The sequence below is a fragment of the Balaenoptera borealis genome (assembly GCF_965194805.1).
Source record: "Balaenoptera borealis genome assembly, chromosome: 20".
Taxonomy (NCBI): domain Eukaryota; kingdom Metazoa; phylum Chordata; class Mammalia; order Artiodactyla; family Balaenopteridae; genus Balaenoptera; species Balaenoptera borealis.
In genome coordinates this window covers 8,520,506-8,541,135 of record NC_138879.1, presented here as the reverse complement: position 1 = coordinate 8,541,135, position 20,630 = coordinate 8,520,506, and the positions used below count along the sequence as shown (strand labels likewise).

General features: G+C 56.8%; 1 protein-coding gene across 1 annotated transcript in view; it reads right to left on the bottom strand.

Annotated features, from left to right (window-relative positions):
- MGAT5B (alpha-1,6-mannosylglycoprotein 6-beta-N-acetylglucosaminyltransferase B) overlaps positions 1-20,357 on the bottom strand; it is a 68,350-nt gene extending 47,993 nt beyond the window's left edge. Inside the window, exons 1-3 of the mRNA XM_082371718.1 lie at positions 19,674-20,357; positions 15,735-15,847; positions 6,731-6,878 (exon numbers count right to left, since the gene is read on the bottom strand). Of these exons, the coding sequence (XP_082227844.1) occupies positions 6,731-6,878; positions 15,735-15,847; positions 19,674-19,741 (329 nt within the window). The 5' untranslated portion in view covers positions 19,742-20,357. The remainder of the gene's footprint in view (positions 1-6,730; positions 6,879-15,734; positions 15,848-19,673) is intronic.
- Positions 20,358-20,630: the final 273 nt, after the last annotated feature.

The window sequence follows — 20,630 nt, the reverse complement described above, 5'->3', positions numbered from 1 at the left end:
AAAGGTTTTAATATGTAATGTTACTATATGCATCTTTATGCCAATGCAGTCATAAAATATTATTTTGCTATTGGTTAAACTGTGTCCCCCCCGGTCCCACCCAAGTTTGCCCAGGGGATCAGCCTTGCGCTGTCCCCCGCCAGGCCCGGGACTCTGTAGGTACCTGGGCTCCAGGCTGAGGCAGGTTTGGCCCAGGCCTTGCACTTCCTCCAGTAGCAAAAGGTTCTTCCTGAGCCACTGTGGGAGGGGCCCCACGAGCACCCCAGCAAGAGAAGTGAGGTTCTCTGGCCCCAACCTGTAATCTGTAGGTGCCAGGCAGGGGCAGAAAAGCTGGGGACATTCTGCATTATCACGCCAGCCCTAAGGGTCCCGCCATCCTCTCAGCCGGGCGAAGATTCCACCTCGCACCCCTCCCCCACCAATGTGATAGTCACGTGGTTGCCCTGCTCTCAGCACCACGGGGCAATGCAGACAAGGCAGGCAGGCTCAGCCCCCTCCAGCCCTAAGACCTGGGCCAGTCCTTTTCCTGTCTGAGCCCAGTTCCCTCAGATCTGTCTAATGCAGACCTGAATAGGATCTTCCTCATTGGGTCGCTGGCCAAGGTCAAAGTTCATAATATGTACCCAGTAGGGGGTAGCCGCTTTTATTATTCTCATCATTAATCATTATTACTGCTCCTTCAGTCAGCTCTGAAACTGGCCCAGAGAAGGTAAGATGATTTCCCAGGGTTGTACTGCAGGCTGGGGACGGGGCGGAGACTCAGACACCAGTGCTCTGTGCCAGCCCTGCTCCCTCCCACTGTATTTGCAAAGTAACTAAACATGCTCAGACTGTGAGCCCTGGGCCTCTGTGCACACATACTAAGTACCAGGCATTCCACCAAAATGATCAATTCTTACTCGGAAGGTAAAAGAAGGCCAAGACAGGCCCCTGGTCACCCGCGCACCCCACTCCTCAGCCCCAGGGAGCCCCGCTGGGGTATTCGAAGCATTCATGGTTCTCCAAAGCCTCAAACACCTGCCTGAGCATCCCTCACTCACACTGACAGACTGGCCACCAGCCCCTCCGCTCGGGCGTAAGTGGCTTCCTGGAGCCAGCCGGCCTCCAAGGTGCAGCCAGCCTCGGAGCACTGGCCCAGGGTCCCCTGAAGAAGCAACCAACACCACAGGCCACCCAGTGGCCTCAGGAGACTCTGCTCCCTCCACCACCCAGGGCCAGGTGCCAGGGGCCAGAGCCAAGCCGGGAGCTCTGGCTCCAGCTGGCAGCCAGTGGCCACCTCCCCCCAGGACACCAGCTCCAGGCATCACCTCCCATCAGGCCAGGCCCCCAGAAGGCCCCCTTGAGGCTCGGCCCCCTCCTCCCAGCCCCACGAGGCCATCGCTGATTCCAGCCCTCAGTCCCCTGGCCCTGAGCGCGAACTCTCCAGGAAGCCGCGGGAAGGAAGTTTAATTTCGAGTTCCTCCCGTGATTTATGAGGGTTGCATTCAATTAATGAGATATTGATTTCTGCGCACCCAGCCAGCATGCTTGCTGGGAGTTGTTATTTTATTATGAAACTGATCGCTTTCCTTTTAAAACACAGAGACTCGCGCTCACAGGTGCCCGCAGACACACGTACCAAGACACAAACACTACAGCCAGAAACACAAGCACCACAGACAGGACATGTGTGCTTTCTGGGTTTGTCTGTCTGTCTGTCTCTCTGTCTACCTCTCACGCACACCACACAGGACACAGGAAACCCCCAGCCTGGTGTCCAGCCTTCCCTGCATTTTTACTGCTCTCCTCCTCTGCTTCAGCCCCTTCCTCATTCCCATCAGAGGTCCTCATGCTGTGACTGCTCCCAAGAGATGACTAAGGACCTGCCTGCCCCTCCCCAAGTTAAGAGCAGGGAGGACTCCTTCTCTCCTGCACCAAGAAATATATATACACGTACGTGTACACATATATATTTATATTAGATAGATAGATGTAGATAGATAGATAGATGTCTTCCCACTATTGATAGGAAGAGAGCTGGAGTTGGACTGCATGTGGTTTCATCACTTGGGGAAGGGAGTGGTACCCTATGGGCGGGGCAAATCCGGACTATGGGGGACGGAGCCCCCACTCACACCCCAGGGCCCAGACTTCCCCTGGAGGATTTTCCTTTTCAACATCTCATATGTTTATTCTATTTAAGACACATTGAGATCCTGCTACATACGCCTTGTATCTTGCCTCTTTTACTTAGACTGTATGAATAAATACATTGCCAGTCAGTAAATATTTTTTAAAACATATTTTTTAGTGGTTACATTTTATTCCATCATTGATATCCCTACTGTACTGGCCCTTTTCCTATTGTCTTCTTAATAGTAGTACTTTTAAGTCTCTTCAAAGTACATGTGTCTATTTGGCTGCACCCTCAAAGATAAAAGTCTTATAATTAAAACATACTTGTCAGTTTGATAAGTTAAACCATTTCTTAAGGGTGGGATTTTTATTATTAGTGAGGCTGAATTCTTTGTCCTGTTGAATGTTCCTCTGCCTCAAATTCTGCTTTGTTTGCTATAAACATTGCCATCTAAACTTTCTTTCCGTTTGTGTGTCCTGGATACATTTCCTTTTATTCTTAGTTTCTGAGTCATTTGTTTTTAGGCCTGTCTTACAAATGGCATATAATTGGATGTTGAGAACCTCTGTCTTTGTTAGGGATGTTTAACCCTTCACACTTATGTCACATTTAATAGGTGTCTGCCCTGGAGTGACCTTCTCACTCAGCCGACAACCACCCCCCACCCCCACCAGTCTGGCCTCTCCCCAACCCAGGAGCCAGACATGCTCCCAGATCTGTCCTGTTAGGAAGGGGCAAATCCAGAGGCTGGGCCCAGCACAGGGCCTGAGAGAAGTGAGGCATATCTTTCAAAACTGAGCCCGAAGTCATCTTAACCGGTAACGTCTCCCCACCCTCACACATAGAACCCCAGGGAAGCTACGTTCCCCGGCACCTGGCCCCGCCAGCACAGAGATGGTCAGGAATATCTAGAAGCGTTTTTGAGTTTTTAAATAAAGCTATAAAAAAATTGGGAAAAAAACCTCAACTCCTTACCCACAGACAGGAATTCTGATGTATCTTCCTTCCTGCCGTCTCCTCTGCACAGGGACAGGGTGCTGGCTCTCTCTCCCTAAGAGGCTCGGACACTCTTTGAGGACAGAGCTCTCTGACTTCTGTCTCCTGGGTCTTCTCCACTCATTCCTGACGCTCCAGCCCAGACCCCGCACACAGTAGGCACTCAACAAATACGGACTGGCTTGAATGCAGACAGCCTCAAATCCTGGCCGTATTTGCCGCTGCAGAGAAGCCTTATGGAAAATTCAGAGATCACTACTATTTGGTTTTAGGATACATAATATGATGCCATTTGCAACAAATCTGCAAATAATCCCAAATTTTGTTTTCCTAGGCTAAAAATGGCAAATTTGTTTTCCCTGAGGATAAACCAGCCATGAGTGGGAGGCACAGCCCAGAAGCTTCCAAAGGGCAGAAGGAGGGCAGTGGAGGTTGTTCTTTTTTAAGCCACAGATAATTGTAAAGTGAGAAATCCAAGTGCAGGTCACTGAAGAGTTTGCTAGAAACACAGCAGGGTGCGTGTCTGCAGGATTCTCGCCCGCCAGCTCCATGTTGACAGCCCGGAGGGGGATAAGGTGGGGAGGGGGCTCCGGTGTTTGTGCACATGGGAAGTGGGAGCAAGCAGCCTCAGCGTGCCCTGGACACACCCACTGCTTCTCGCCCTGAAACCAGAAGCAACAGTGTCCCTGAAATTTATGGCTCTGCCCTTGGGGTTTGATGGGCTCTGCTGGTCATGATAGATTGTTGCTATTTCCTGGGATGGAGCTGGAGGGGGTGGAGATGAAGGGCAGAGCATGGGAGGGAGGGAAGGCCAGGACTGGAAGAAACCAGAGACACTGAATATGCTGGCAGGAGCACTCCCAGCCCAAGGAGGCAGGCCCGGACCCTCTGCCCTCACGCTGATGAACAGACCTGTGGACAGAGGCTGGATCCGCAGCCCAGACAGGTGGGAGCACAGCTGGGGGCAGCCGGGAAAGTGGAAAGGATGAGAGGGAGGCGAGGGGCTGAATCAGAGGGGACACAGCAGCATGGGAGAGAATCGCCCTGTGCACGTGGAGAAGAAGCAGTCTCACGCCTCCGGGGTGGGGGGGTACAGGGGAGCCCAGGAGCTTTGCCTCCGTCTCCTGTCTCTGCCACTGGCCCCTCTGCTTCCCCTCTTCCCACCCCGCTAATCCAGAGACTCCCCGCAGCTCTAAGAATAGTATCCCAATGCTACTCACCACAGCTGACCCCTCCCAGACCCCACCACGCTCCGCCAGGTTGGCCTTCACACTGGTTCCTTTCCTCCAACACAACAAGCTTGCTCCTACCCCAGGGCCTTTGCACTTGCTGCTCTCTCTACCTCAAATTCTCTGCCCCCCAGCTCCTCACGTGGCTGGCTCCTTCCCATCATGCAGAATTGAGCTCAAATATCACCAACCCCCAAGGGCCTTGCCAGACCGCCCTGTTTGAATAGCCCCTTTCCCAGTCACCCACTGCCTCATCCTTAGAACATGGTTCAGTATCTGACTTTATCTCATTTCTTTCTTTTTCTCAGTTACTGTCTGTCTTCCCAGCAGGAATGAGGACAAGGCTCATCACGGTGTCCCCAGCACCGGGAGCAGTGCCTGGTGCTTAGTAGGTGCCAAGACGTATTTCATGAGCAGACAGATCCCTTTAGTTTCTTCTGTCAGATGCTCAGTCCCTGGAGGGTGAGAGCATTTAACCAGGGACCCAGCACACAGCAGCACAGCCCACCCAGGGGCCCCGACTTCCTGCGGGTGAAGAGCTCCCACCTGGAGCCAGGCACTGAGGTGGGCTCTTCAAACCCACAACTGCATTTAATCCCAGGCTCCAGGACTGTAATTTTAGTGCCTACATTTTCCAAAACAAAAAAGTCAGAACAAAGGTCTAACAAAGGATTTGTTTCCCCTGAGCTGTGAATTAATCGATATGAAAAGTCTTGCAAAGGGATAAAAATGAACCCCTACGTAGCCGCATATTTAATGAACGGCCATCAAGAGCACACTGGTTAGAAAGGTGGGGCTCTGGGGCCATCTGACCTGGGCCCCAGCTTCTCAGCAGCTGTGCAGCTTTGAGCAGGTTCATGAACATCTCTGTGCCTCAGTTTCCTCCTCTACGCAACGGGGATTAAAGCCCCCCCCTAAGGTGGCTGTGGGATTGACAGGATCACGGAGGTAACTCAATAAGGTGAGCTTTCAGTAAATGGCGCCCATTATGAGGACAGGGAGGCTGACATCGGCTGACCTGACTGGGCATCCAGAACATTCAATCAGCAAGGCCTGTTTGAGTTGGGACCCACGGCCAGTAGTCCAGCCCAGGCAGCCTATGGGGCAAAGGATCCCCCACTAGACCAAAGAGGTGGGCTGTGCTTCAGGATCCACCCAGCCAGGGCCCCTCAATGACCAGGACTCACCACCATCACTTTCTTTGATTTTGCCCAACACCGAACTTCAGAAATACCTGGAACTTTGGCTTTTACATCACACACACTGGCTGAGGTATAGCTTTCCCATAAATTGTCTAAAAGTGTGGATTTCAAACATATTTTTCAGCAATAGAACACTTTTAGCAAATCACACTGGCCGAGGTATAGCTTTTCCCAAATTGTGTAGAAGTGTGGGTTTCAAACTAATTTCTCAGCAGTTAGAACACACTGAGTAATTCCATCTCATCAAGAACCTCAACATATAAAAGGTCAGGTGCAGAGTGCCTCCCTGGGATGGGTGAGGTCCAAGCCTCCTCCCTCCACATCCAAGTCTGGGGGCCAGGACTCCCAGCTGGGACGGCCCTGACTTCACGCCCCCTCATTCTCTGGGATTCAGGAGAACCCGACACTTAAGATGCACCACCTGGGTTCCTGGGGCTGCACAGAGGCACGTGGGGCTGCAGCACAAAACCTTGGGGAACTTTGCACATTCTGGCCTCAGTGGGGGAATATTTAGAATGAATAAACCAGGAAATTCTTCTTGCAAAGATGGCCCATGTCGGGGCTTCCCTGGTGGTGCAGTGGTTAAGAATCTGCCTGCCAATGCAGGGGACATGGGTTCGAGCCCTGGTCTGGGAAGATCCCACATGCCGCGGAGCAACTAAGCCCGTGCGCCATAACTACTGAGCCTGAGCTCTAGAGCCCACGAGCCACAACTACTGAACCCATGTGCCACAACTACTAAGACCACACACCTAGAGCCCGTGCTCCACGACAAGAGAAGCCACTGCAATGAGAAGCCCTCGCACCACAACAAAGAGTAGCCCCTGCTCGCTGCAACTAGAGAAAAAGCCTGCGCGCAGCAACAAAGACCCAATGCAGTCAAAAATTAATAAATAGATTTTAAAAAAGACAGCCCATGTCCACGGGAGGAGGACAGATGATCACTATGGCCATCACAACCAAGTGCATATCCACACATGCCCATCGACATGGACAGAGCTCAAAATCACCACCGTGAGTGAAAAAAGCAAGGGCAACATATGTACAATGGGAAGCCACTTAGGGAAGATTTATAAAAACCACACAGTATGCATTTTGGGTGTGTGTGTGTATAAAATGCATTTTGAGGCCAAATCCCCAGCCCAGCACACAGTGGGGTGCCCCTCTCCCTCCCGGGGCCCCCTCACCTGTCCACAGGGAAGTGCCTGTCGCCGGCAGCCCGGTGCAGCTCACTGCTGTTCTCCAGTCTGGCCAGCGTGTCCATGCGTTTCACCATCAGCTCCAACAGGTCACTCATCTTGCGGAGGACACCACGGGACTCCGGCCCACCCATCACTGCAGGAAGAGTGTGGGTGCAGTCAGGCAAGGCCCAAGCAGCCCGGAGGCCATCTGAGACCACCTGGTGTCTGGCGGGGTGGCTCAGACCCCAGCCCCACCCCCATCTTCTCGGGAAGGGGAGGGGTCAGGATAGTGAGCCCCCCCCACCCCTCCCCCCTGCAGGACAGGAATCCAGAGAGGCCTGGGCCCACCCTGCTTCCTACCAGCTGTGTGACATTGGGATGAACTTTTAACCTCTCTGGGCCTCAGTTTTTGTCACCAGCAAAATCTGGCTTTAGACATAATCTCAGGTCTGTGAGAAGACAGGGAAGGCCCAGTAGTGGGACAGGAACCCCAAAACCCCCCAACAGCAACTTCCAGACAGAACCTGTAAAACAGGGTTTCTAAAAGTGTGGTCAACCATCCACCTGCACCTGAATCTCCTGGCCAGGCTGATAAAGTCCAGACTCCTGGGCCCTCGCTGTCTAGATCTGCCAATTCAGATCTCTCAGGCATGGGGCCCAGGACCCTGCATTCTGCTTGCTCTTCACGTGGCTCGGATGCACAGGCTGTGAGCCTGTGTTCAAGGGGTTCGGGGCCCCAGCCACCTCCCGTCCCCACCCACTCCCCCAGCCACCACTCTAGAAAACCCACTGTGAATTTGTCCTGACTCTCAACCAGGTCTTTGGGTTCCCAGAGATCAACTCCAGGGTTGAGGGGCCAGGAGACCTTGTGAAGAATAAAATTAAATGAAAACGAGGTGCTTCAACCAAGATCCCATTAACCAGCCCGAGATTTTCCACAATTTCCTTTCTAATCACTCCCGATCATTAGCACCGCACGTGCCAGTGTGGGAGAGCAGCTCTTGCCTTCCTTTTTAATTAAATTTTGTGACGGTTTTAAGCAGCTACTCCAAACCATCCACAGGTGCTCGGTTCCAGGCACTGCAATTCCCAACCAGGCTGCCTGCAAACCCCAGGGGCCAAGCTCTGAGCCACTCTTAATAAATGAGCTGAATCCATGGGGACACAGATGCTCCCAGGGGCTCCCCAGGCTGCTGGAGGGGCGGGGGTGTCCGGGGGTGCCTTGGGTGGGGCTCCCCAGAATCAGACCCTGAGACAAGGGTTTGAGGGCAAGTCGTTATTTGGGAGGTGAAGGGAAGTGGGGAGGTGACCCAGGGACGGGGAGGCCGCCCAGAGAGGGCATGTCATCAACCTGGGGAAACCAGCAGGTGTAGATCCGGCCTCAGAGTTCTCCCCAGGGGGGCGAGGGGGCCAGGCATGTGCACACCACCTCCCGCCAGTCACTGCTTAAGGGTTGCTCCCAAGGACGGCCACATTCTGGAACTTTCCACCTGCCGTGGGGTGGCAGAGCCGTCTCCAGCACGTGACAGGAATCGTGAGGGCTGAGGACGTGAACACCAACAGCATCTGCTTCTCAGGAAGGAAAGGGTCAGGGCCCAGCGGACTGAGAGGGGCTACAGTGGACACCTGGCCTCTCACCTGCCTCCGCCAGCACCCCCTGCATGGCCACATGGCCAAGGGAGTCGTCATACTGCTCTCAGCCTCAGTGTCCCAAACCCAAGGCAATAACACCAGGCCCTGTCTGCAACCCAATGTCAAGGTGCCAGGAGCGGGGCAGGAGAGACCATGGCTGGCCACTGAGAGCCAGAGGCAGAGACGGGTGGGGAGAGAAGTGGGGAGGGGGGCAGGAGGGGGCCGGTCTCCTCTGCTCCATGCTTGGGACTGAGCCAAGGAGAGGGGCCTAGAGAGGCTGCACGTCACCAGGGCTGCTTGTGACATTTCTGCTTTGCTTGTCCCCCATATCCCCTGGCACCAGGCCCGTTCCAGTGACTGCCACTGCTTTCTCACACCAAGTCACCTCCTGGTTGGGTTCCCCTGCCAGCTGAGCCCACCTGAGGTCAGATGGGAGGCCATGGGGAGCTGGGGGGGGACCCAGCCAGGCATCGAATCCAGAGCAGGGAGGAGTTGCAGGTTCCTCAAAGAGCCTGGATCCCTGACTCCGAAGAAAAGAATGGGCATGAATGGGGGGGTGGGGGCGGGTAGGGGCCAAGGGTGGGGAGAGCAGAGGAAGCGGAGGAGAGACACAGGGTGGGGTTGGGTACTGGAGAAACTGGGCATCAGAAGGAAGGAAGGAAAGAAACTGTCTCCAACCCCTCCCAACCGAGTAGCTGAAAGAGCTAATGGTCTTCCCACTTTCCCCTCAGAAAACTGGATGGATTTTTCAGTTGGGATCAGGAAATTTCACCACAGTGTTAAATGAAGCAAAACTGAGGTCTCTCCCACCACTCGGCCCTTCCCGACTCACTCATGGCCTCAATCCGTTAGTCAATCAAAAAGCAAGATATAAATAGCTCCTTCTCTCTTTCAACTCCACAGAGCTGGGGACAACAGTTGACTCTTTCAAATCACTCTCATCCTGAGGACACCCCCCAAAGCCCGTCATTCAAACGCAATACCTTGCTTTCAACCAGTGCTTGGAGCACAGAGTAAAACAAGAGGGGAGTTCCCTTCATTTCAGCTAGAAAAATAGGAGCCCATCAGATGATCTGGCCTGGCAGCACTTTGCACAGCCCCAGGGGAGCCGCTCGTGTTGTGGGCCACCTGATGGATGTCCTGGAGTTGTGCAGTGCACAGCCTGGCCAGCCTCCCTGGGCTGCCCTGATCGCTCGTAGCTCAGGCTGGGGTGGCCCCTTCCCCAGAGGAGTGGGATGAAAAAAAGGAGAGTGAGGCCATGGCTGGGAACATCCTCAGGCCAGAGCCTGAGAGGCCCCCCAGCCATGCGCTCAGGCCCAGCTGGACCACAGAGCCTGGGCGGCAGCTGGAACTTGAGACACAGCACTCCAGCAGTGCTGAGCCACATCACTGCTCCTGGGGCGGCGCTGCGTTCCCACAATGCCTCAGGCCTGGCACCTGCCCTGACACACGGCTCCGCTCTCTCCGGGCTCATCCCAAGCTCCCTTCTTCCCCTCTGAGCTCACTGCCCACGCCCCTCCCAAGATCTCACTGACAACCATACCCCACCCCCACTCCCACCCCCATCCTATTTCAAAAATTGCAAAATAGCTGATGGAGCCAGTAACTGCAAGATCTGGCCTAGAGCTACAGCGGCCCCAAGAGCCAGACAGAGCCTGGGGGCAGCACTGTGGCCCAGGAGAGGCCGGAGTGGGAGTCAGGAAGCCTCGACTCCAGACCTGCTCTGCCCCCACTAGATGGGGGAAGGGGTATGTCACTTTCCTTCTCTGGGCCTCAGCGTCCCTGTCCCCTCCGGTAGAATGCGAGGGTTTGACTTACTGAGCCCCAAGGGTCTACAGCCCGGGACTCCCCGGTTTCTGCTCTTCCCCTAATTGTCCCCAGAGATCAGGGTAATAGAAAAGGAAAGAAGTGTTCCTATAAAAGCCGTCAGAATCTCCTTAGGGAGAGAGCTCTGTTTTGCTTTGCTGAACCCCTGGGTGGGCCAGAGCGTCATCTAGAAGCCCGGAGCAATGAGACAGAGAGAAACCTAAATGACGCTGCATATTCAGGTAGGAAGACTGGAGTTTCCCAGCCCAGTCTAGGGAGACCAGGAGAGAGGACAAGGCCTGCGGACATGGGCAGGGGGCAGGACAACGACCCAGAGGGGCTAAGCAGGATGGGGGAAGCTACGCTGCCATAGGGATGACTCGTGGGGACACGTCGGGGGGGGGGGCTGCGAAAGGCAGGGGTAAAAGAGAATTGTCATCTGTTTGCTCTGCTGAGCAGTGGTCCAACCCCCACCCCAAATCCCCCCATCCCTGTGGACGGTTTAGGAAGGAAGGGGTGTCCTTCCCACTAGGTCAGTGTAGGGGACACAGAGGAGGCAGGAGGGGAGACATCCAGTAGGATAATTCAATAGAAGCAGGGGATCAGAGCAAGAGGTGACCAGGGAAGCATAAGCCCCCTAGAGTATTTGGAGATATCTGGGGGTTCTGGATTGCCCTTCATACAAGGGATGAAGCCAATTCTTTAAGAATGTCAACAGAGGGACTTCCCTGGCAGTCTAGTGGTTAGGACTCCGAGCTTCCACTGCAGGGGGCACGGGTTTGATCACTGGTCGGGGAATTAAGATCCTGCATGCCACATGGTGCGGCCAAAAAGAAAAAAAAAAAGTCAACAGAAAGAGGGACCCCAGAAGACCAGAGGGCTTATAGACTGGGGCTAAGGTGACAGATCTCAGATGGGTCTGTAAGGCCACCTCCATCAGACTGGACGAAGACCACAAGATACCCTCCCAGCACCTGGGGCTCGGGGGCCACTCCCATTGTCTGCAGATGGTGCAGGACTCCAGGAGCTCCTGAGACCTCAGGAGACGGCCCCCCACCAACCCCCCGCCCCCATCACTTCCTGAGGAGCTCCAGGACACTAGGCACATCTTCTGCCCTGGACGAGGCAGGGCGTGGGTCCCGGGAGGGAAGCAGGCCACACACAGCCAGTCCAGCCGCTCAGCCGCATGATGGCTCTCCGGATGCCACGGCCGGCCAGGACCATCAGCAGAGCAGCCTCCTGACGTGGCTTTTGCCCTGAGTCACCGCACCGCTCTCAGCGGCGGCTAAACTGAAATGTATTTAACGTGAGGCCCCAGTGACACATCGCAGAAGTCACACAGGTTCCCTCCATATTTCCATATAAATAAGGAAAGCTGGGATGCTGAGAGATACAAATGGTCCTCACATATATCGACAGGGGTGCTTTATCACCCACCGAGGCCCCAATCCATCCCCAGACGTGCTCTCTGTTTCTCTCTCCCGTCTGCCCTTGTCCCCTTTCTTGTCCCCACCCGCCACCCGTTCCCACTGGTTCCTGGAAACTGAAGGAGCCCCCACCTTGCCAGACAGAAGAGACCTCCCCGGCACTTGAGAGGGGGCTGAGACTCGGTGTTTGCACAGCTGGAGGAGCGCACACTTGTCTCTGCACACGGCCAACGCAGGAACCAGCTGAGGCCACGGGAGCTCTGGGCAGCGTGGGAGACAAGGCCAGGCCCTGGCTCACCCATCCCCTGCCAGCCTCTGAGAAGAAAAGCCCCCCTGAGCACCGAGATCCAGGGCCAGAGCCAACCACAGAGCAAGGAACTACGTCTCTGATTTTCCCCAGGTTCCAAGGCTGGCCAGGGTCCGGGACGCCCGGCAGGGCCAGTGCACGGGGGAGCCTCAGGGCGGACACAAGCCGCTGAAGCGAGGACCTGTGGCCTGCAGCCCTCTCCCCGGAGACAGCCTCTGACCTCTACTTCAAGACAAGACAGAGAGCCAGGAACAGCCATACAGGCTCTGGGGGATCTGCGGGGACCCCAGGAAAGAGGCCTCAGACGTAAGTTCAAGTCCCCTCTCATTAGGAGGGAAGCAAGTTCCTCTTAGGACAAGAGCAGGAAAGCAGAGGCAGGAGGCAAGGAGGAGGGACTGGGGTGGGGAGGGAGGACTGGAGAGGGAGCATATAAAAAAAAAAAATCCTCCCCCAAGGCCCAAGCTGGGCCCAACTGCAGCAAGAGGGACTTAGGTTAGCCGTCCTCCCACTTATGATTCTCTGCTCAGTCTCCTGCTCTCCTGAATCTTAAGATGAGTGTGCAGAATATACAATGAGATGTCTGTCACATTTTTATCCCCAAACTAGAGAACTTTATCACAAAATAGGAACCGGCCCACAGGGGAAACCAGAGCCTCCCCAGGGAGACCACAATCCGAAAGAGGCTGTGGAAGGCTCTCCGCTCTTTAGAGAAAACCCTTCACCCTGCCCCTCCCCTCCAAGCCATGTCCCTCACATCCTCACAGGCTTGACAGGCAAGGAGAGGAGAGGTTATTTCCCTATTTGTACTCAGACAGTTTTATAGACCAATGGAGGATTTTTCTTTCTAAATCTTTTTTCTAACCCTTAGTGGGTTTCCTTCTCCTGGTTCTGCCTTGGGGCTTCACAGACCCCCCAGAATAAACATTATCCAACATCCAACCCCCACTGTGACCTCCAGTATCGCTCCCCAGACCCCTTCACAACCGCCCCCCACTTCCAACCCCATCCTTCCCTGGGCGGCTCCTAGATAGAAATGCTGGCACCTCCTAGGTTGTCTGCAGGGCCACCCCAGGTCCAGGGTGGGGTTCTCATTTGAGGGGTCATCTCTTACAGGATCAGGATTCTAAACCCACAGAGTCAACTTAGGGCTTTTCCAAGTCTCTGCTTTGGGTCTGTCCAAGCAAATCAACTTAATCCAAGGGCATGAAAAAAATTGAGGGGACAGTGGGACCTGGGATGTGAACCGAATTGGGGTCAGTTCCCAGGGGCTCTCAGAGGGCTCCCTCCTTGTCTAGCTCCTCCTCCTGGCCTTGACTTCCATATTCCGGGCACGAAGCTTCCAGCACAGGGGCCTGGGAGGTGTGAAAAGACTTGAAAACACTTGGTCTGAGAACTAATGTCACAACACACAGGAGACCCGGCAACTCCACCCCCAGGTGCACCCAACAGAAACGCCCACATGTGTCCACCACAGACATGTGCTGGAATGTTCACAGCAGCACAATTCACAAACGCCCCAAACTGGAAACAGCCCAATGTCCGCCCCGGGGCAGAGTGGATAAATACATTGTGACGTATCTGCACAATGAATGCTGTGCAGCAGTGAAAACAAACGTCTGCAACCACACACCACGAGACGGATGAATCTCACAAATGTACTCTCGAGAGAAAGGGGGGCACGCAATGGAACACCTGCCATAGGATTCCATTCTCATAAATTCAGAGAACCAGGCAACATTCCTCTGTGCTATTAGAAGTCAGGGTCCCGGAGTCCTTGGGGAAGTAGTGAGTGGAAGGAGGCCTGAGGGCACTTCTGGGGATGGATCACGCTCTGTTTCTTGATCCAGGTTGCTGGTGCATGGATGGGTTCAGTTTCTGGATACTATACTCCGACAGGAAGCTTAGCCACGTGCATGTGCGCGTGCGCGCGCGCGCGCACACACACACACACACACACACACACACACACACACACACACACACACACACACACCTCTAGTCTAACTGCATGACCCTGGGCAAGTCCTCTGCCCTCTATGGCTCCGCCCACCCCTTAGACACAGCATCTAGGTTGGAGTTGGACCCTTTCTCCCTCTGCCAGGCAAAATTGCACAGCGCAGAGCATGGCAGGACCCCCACAAGCCCCCGGTCCTCTGGGCACTGGGACCACCCCCTGCCAGGATGGGCCCCCCCATCGCCCCCCCAGGCAGATGAGCAGAAGAAACAGAGCCCAGCCATACCCCCCTCCTCCCCCAGTCCCTGATTCCCACCTCCTGGGGCCCTGACCTTGCGGAGGGTCAGCTTGCCCAAGCCCCCTGCAGCAGCCCACCCAGACAGACACGCCCCCTTGCCAGGGGTGGCACCCAGGTAGCCTGAGTATCGCTCCCTATACCCCCTCCCCCACTCTCCACCTCCCTCCGCACCTCCCCAAGCTTCCCCTCAAGTGCACCTTCACAGCCGCACCCCCCCCCACCCCATCCTCAGGAGTCTTCCACGTAGAGACGCCGGTACCTCCTTGGTCCTCTTTTCCCTAAACATCCTTTCCGGCAATGCCCCCATCTCAGACTCACCACATCCAGTAAATGTTTACAGAGCTCACAGTATTTGCCAGAAGCTGCTCAAGACCCTTCATATACGTTATCTTCACACCCCCTCATGACAATCCTGGGGAAGAGGGTGTTGTTAGCCCCGTTTACCAGAGGAGAAAACGGAGGCTCCGAGAGACCGAGGGATCTCTGTGAGTCAGAGAGGGGATAGATTCGTTTACGTTCAGGCTAGAACGTCTAATAAATGTGAAATTCCTGCTGGGAGCTGTTGCAAATTTAAAGAAGTGCGTGTTAAACCAAAGGCATGAATCTAAGGAGACACCAGATGGCAGAGTAAGTGCCCCTCGGAGCACCGACCCTAGATGACAAGCCATCCTACTGGAGGGTTTATCCGTTGCTGGGAAGAGGGGAGCCGGATGAGGCCTGGGGGTTTGAGAAGGTGGACTTCAAATGGAGACTTCCCCAGAGGGGCAGGGGAAAGCCCACAGAGCAGCCCCCTGAACAGTTCCAGAAACCCCCTTTGCCCCAGTTTCCCCACTATGTGTCTCCTTCCCACGGTTACTGGGAGACTCCCATGACACACTGAGCAGTTCTGAACTGTTCTCCATTCTTCCTTGAGTAGGATGAGGGGGGAGCGGGACCCACCTTCAGGAGGAGGTCTCCCAGGCCACCACCCCATCACACCCCATGCCACGTGAGCCCATTTAATCCAACCCCTGAAAATGGTCACTGCTTTCCTTCTCTGAAGGTGAGTTAAGTGATGTGGCCAATGGCACACAGCTAGTAAATGATGAACCAGGGTACAAACCAGGTCCATCTGGTCCCCACAGCCCATGCTCTGAACCTCCATTCCACTGCCTTGTAAGTATCACGTGGGCAAGAATGAAGGACCAGAGAGCTTGGAGATAAGACACATGAGCCCACGGCAGGCCTGCCCTCTCCCTTGTGCCTGGGCCAAAGGTACAGAATATGTGTATCTCAGAGAGACAGGTGTCATATCCAGAAACCTCAAACCACCCCACTAGAGAAGCAACACAGGCAGCCTCTTCTGATGCCTGGGAGACCCTGGCTCAAAGGCCCTTCCTGCCTGAGAGGCCTGATTACCACAGCCAGGACAAGAGCCAAAGCAGTGTGCAAGGCCCCCACCATTCACACATCCACCAACGAGGTGGCCAGATGCCCAAGACACAGCCCCAGAAAGCCTCTTGCAGGGTTAGGTTCAAAGGCTTCCCTCTCCTCTGACCCCCAAACCCCTGCACCCCTTTCTGACTCCCCTTTCCCCACCAACATACCTTCTGTGCGGACAGTGAAGGGGGAGTCCCCCGGGCGCCGGGCTGAGAACTGGCCCCCCAGAGACGTCATCAGGAAGCAGAGTGAGAAGAAGCCGATGCCCAGGACAAAAAGCCTGTGGAGAGCAATAGGGCAGGTCAGGGTTAGGTCAGCACATGCACCCCTATCCTGTAAGGGCTCCTTACGAATGAATGAGGAAGGGATGGATGGATGGAGGAATAAAAGACCAGGGGGTTGAGCTCCCAGACCAGTAGGTCTCCCATCACACAGGATAAAGAGAGCTGGACTACAAGGAAGTGGCCACACGCAAAACCATGCAGGACAGTGAGGCATCCTTAAGGTACAAGGTTGGGCAAGTTCTAGCCTCCAGACGGAAGCTGGCTCATTGACAGCAGAGGTCCTCAGCGTGTGGTCCCCAGACCAGAGGCATCAGCATCACCTTGGACATATCAGAAATGCTCATTCTTGGGCCCTAGTCCCAGGTTTACGGAATCACACACTCTGGGGGTGGGATAAGCAGTGCATTTTAACAAGCTCTCCAGGTAACCCTGATACACGCTCAAGTTTGAGAACAACTGGTAGAGATGGAAACAGCAGGACCTGATGCCAGCCAGAGGGCAAGTAATTGGTCTAGACAAAACCCACCTGGAGCCCATCAATCACCTGGGCCCTGATCAGCACTTGTGTACACAGGCCTTGCTGCAGCAACCAGCTTGAACACATCCTTGTCATGTTCAGGGCGGGGGGGGGGGAAGGGCTCCCATCACTACCAGATGGTAAGATCTAGAAGGGCAGGGTCCTGTGGCTGCCTTCTGTGTCCAGACTCCCCCTATCCACATCTTCACCAGGCAGGCACACGGTAGATTACACCACGGCTCAGAGCGAGCCAACACCTGTGCATGGGGTGTCATACAAGTGTGTGCCGTCACAGTGGTCAGGGGAGTTGGCCAAAACACGACTGTTTATACTTCAACACCTAGTTTTTGATTACATCCCAAGTGCCAAGAACTAAGGTATCCCCAGGGGGACAGCAGGGAACCCACCCTCAAGTCTGGCCCCAGGCTCCTGCTGCTTCCGTACTAGATTCTGGGCCAGCATAGCCTTAGGGCAGCAGAGGTGGCGGCTGTTCTGGGATTCTGAATCTACCCGAGGACTTGATGAACTGGCAGAGCTGAAAGAGGAGACCCCCCCCCAGGTCAGGGTGAGGAACCCCATCCCTGGTGGAGCCAGGCTCACCATGGGGGCCCCCCCAAATCATGCCAGAGACCTCCAGCCTTCCCACCTCCACCTCCATCCTCAAACCCCACATTTGTTTGTATCTATGCAAGACTTGTTTATGCATTTTAATCTTCATTATTTGAAACTGGCAGAGCAGTATTTAATTAAAATTTGATTCATTAAAGAAAACACATAATTGTAGAAGAAAATAAAAGCACAACAAAATTCCCAACCCATATTTAAAGGAAGCTGTTAGAGATTAAATCAGAGAGGGGGGCAGAACCCAAAAGCAGAGATGGCACTGGGAGCTTCTCCCAGGAGATGGCACAAGGAACACTGCTCCCTCACCTCCCAGGGACCCCTCACTGAATTCCACCAAGCCTGGGGGTGGGACTCTAGCCCTGGGATCCCCAAGATGAAGTCAGGCTGGTCTCAGGCTAGCAGCCAGAAGGACAGTGTAGGGGGAGGGTGGTCACACATCCAGGAAGATCCTGGGGGAAATCAGCAGTTTGTCCCCCCAGCCTGAGGACAAGGATGGGTCTCTCCAAGTTTCTCGTCCCCACTCCCTCTCCCCTTCCCCAGCTATGGGGTACTTGTATTTAGAGCTGGGGACCTGAGCTGCCAGGGTCCAAAAACCTGCTGTGAGAAAGATATCTAGGCCTTTAGCCCAGAACCTGAAGCCCCAAACACCTCATCTGCGTCTCTGTCTGCCAGACCCAATCCTGGGGCCATTTACAGTAGATTCAAGTTAAAATGGTTTCATCCACCCATGCATCCATTCAAGCAACATTCCAGAAGCAATTATGGAATAAGGACCCTGCCAGAGGCTCTGGGAAAACCATCGGGAATAGGGCTCCCAGCTGCCCTTGAGGATTAACAACGGCAGCTGGGAGTAGGGTTGATATGGTTGGAGGTCGTAAACACCCCCCCTCCAATCTGAAGGGGACTTGAAGACTTCACTGGTGGCTGTGGGTCTCTGGGAAGCCTAGGGATACCCTGAGAGGAAGTTACATAACCTGGGGGTGGGGAGGGGAACCTATGCAACCCCACCTCTACATCCTGCTTTCTGAAAAGAGCGTGAAAGAGCCACAGGGGCAGGACCCAAAAGGAAGGAGCGCTAGGGAGCTGGTGCTGTCCATGGTGCTGGCGCCAGCCACTACCTCCAATTGTGCCGGGAAATGTCCAGCCAAGCTGGGGTCAGAGGCTGGGCTTCCCACCGCCTGGAGGGAGGGGTCAACACTGGGTGGGAGAGACAGGGCTGACGACGGTCTCGGTTGGCTAGGGATTTGAGGATTTCCCCTGAGGAACAAGGCCCTTTCCAGAGATGCTAGCTTCCCACCTGCTTCCCATGGGAACTTTAGGGCGTGGGGGCTCCTGACACCCCCAATCACCTGCCCAAGGCTCTATTCTGGGGACCCCCAGCTCTACGGTCGTCCCGAATCCTCTGGACATTGGTGGTCCAGCTTGACCCCTGCCGTCCTAAAGGTTGTCTCCTCAACCCTGCACCCTGCGCAGGAGGATCCAATAGCTGGAGGCAATGGCGGGGCGGCAGCCACGTGAGCCACGGTCTTTCCATCAGAAGGAAAACCAGCGGGGGGCATGGGAGGGGCCGGGTCTCCGCCTCAGGTCTGGAGGGGAGGGCCTTAAATCTGGCTCCCCCCGCCCCCCAAACTTCGGGCACCTCTGCCTGTACAGCTCCTGCCTTCGCGGGCTCCCTCCCGAGCCCGGACCCCACCTGTCGCCGCATCCCGAGTGCGGCCCACCCCCGTCCCCCGCCCCGGGCCCCGCCGCCCCCTCGGCGCCCTCCGCCGCTCAGCCCCTGGGCGAGATGGCATCCTGACTCCGCTGGGCACCCATCGCTTAGCGCCCCTCCCCAACCCCGGCTGCAGGCCCGGCTCCGACGGCGCTTGGGAGGAGCGGGAGCTGCCCCGGAACCGCCGGGCTCTGGAGGCCCCTGGGGTGGGACTAGCAGAGCTCAGGCAGACCCCGACGGCCGTAGCCCTGCCTGGCCTTGACCGCCGAGGTTGGGGTGGCGGGGTCGGTCTTCGCTTCCATCCCGCCTCCACGCTCTCGTCGCCCTTCCGCCCCACAGCGCCGCCCCTGCCCCAGCCTCTCCGAGGCCCGCGATCGGGGATCGAATTCCCATCAGAGGGGGTCCTTGCCGCAATCTCGGGGACCCTCCCGTTGGACAGAGGCCCGCACCCCGCGGAGAGGAGTGCGCGCAGAAGGCGGGGTCAGAGGGGGTGGGACAGGCAGAGGGGGTGGGCGGGCCGACTCAGGGCTCCACTGGCCCGCCAGGTGGGGGTACCGCCCCGCACAGAGCGCTAACTTTGCCGCGGGGGTTGGGCCGTCCGCGAGGTGGGGAAGGACCGGAGGGGCACGGAAGGGGCACCCTGGCTGGGGCGACTTCCAGGGCCCAGGACCACAACATAGGTGACTTCTGCCCCCATTCCCACCTTCGCACCCCGAGTCCTCTCCAACCTAGACCAAACTCGGTACCCGTCCCAGAATTACACACCCTCCCCACCCGAACCGGAACCCCAACTCCATCCCTCTCCCAGCCCCACTAGCCACCACCAAGGGTTGAAGCACAAACCGCCCCCTCTCCTAACGGGACAGGCAGCCTTGGGACAGACACTCTCGCCGGGGCTGACCTCGCCCACCCCAACCCACGCCCCCTTGGAGAAAAAGACCTCCCCGCGCCAACTGGGAAACAACTTTACCGAAAGGGTCTCAGGGTGACCAGGCATCTTCTGACCATTATCTTCCCATCGGGGTTGACTGTGATCATTGTTCAAACTTGTCTGGGCGAGGAGCCGCGGGCGAGGCCGGACGCACCGTCCCGGGCCCTGCTCCTACCACGTCCGGGCCACGAACCCGCTGCGGGCCGAAGCCGGGTCCGAGCGACGCGGGGGACGCGGGGGCTCGGCGGCTTCGCTGCCCTGGCCGCGGCCCGCGGGGTCGGCGCGGCCTCGGCGGGCAGGGGAAGGGGAGCGCGGCGCGGCTGCCGGAGGGCGGCGAGGGCGCCCGGCCGGGCAGTCTCTGCGTCTCCGCCCTCCCCGCTTCACATTCTGGGGGCCGGGAGGCGGCGCGCCCCCAGACCGCCGGCCGCGCGTCTGCCTGCTCGGGCTCGCTCTCTGGGCGGGACGGCGCCGCGGCACGCAGACGGGCTCCCCGCCGCGGTCGCCCTCATCCCCCGGCCCGCGCCCTCGGTGCCGGCTAGAGGCGGACCCGGGCCCGCGCCCCGGCCCCCCGCGCCTCCGGGCCGCGCCGCTCCCGGGCCCCGCGCCGCGCCGCGCCCATGGCTCCGGGCAAGGGCGCCCCGCGCCCGCCCTGCCTCCCGCTCGCTCGTCTGCCCGCGCTCGGGTGTCCGGCGTCCGGCCCCGCGCCGCGTTACGCCCGGAGGCGCCGCATTGTTTCCTCGGAGGAGGCGGCCAAGCAGCGGCTGGGGCGGCCCAGGAGCGGCCGCCGCGCTTCCTCGGCGCGCAGGCGCCACCTCGTGGCTGCGGCCCAGCAGCGCGCTCTCCCGGCCCGGGGCGGGGCGCCGGGAGCGGTGGGCGGGCGGCGCGGAGAGCAGGGGTCCTTGAGCCTCCCTCCAGCTGTGCAACTTCCCCGGGCTGGATTTCGGAAGCATCCCGGGTGCCACCAGCTCTGAGGGCCGAGGGCTGCTTCGGCTCCTG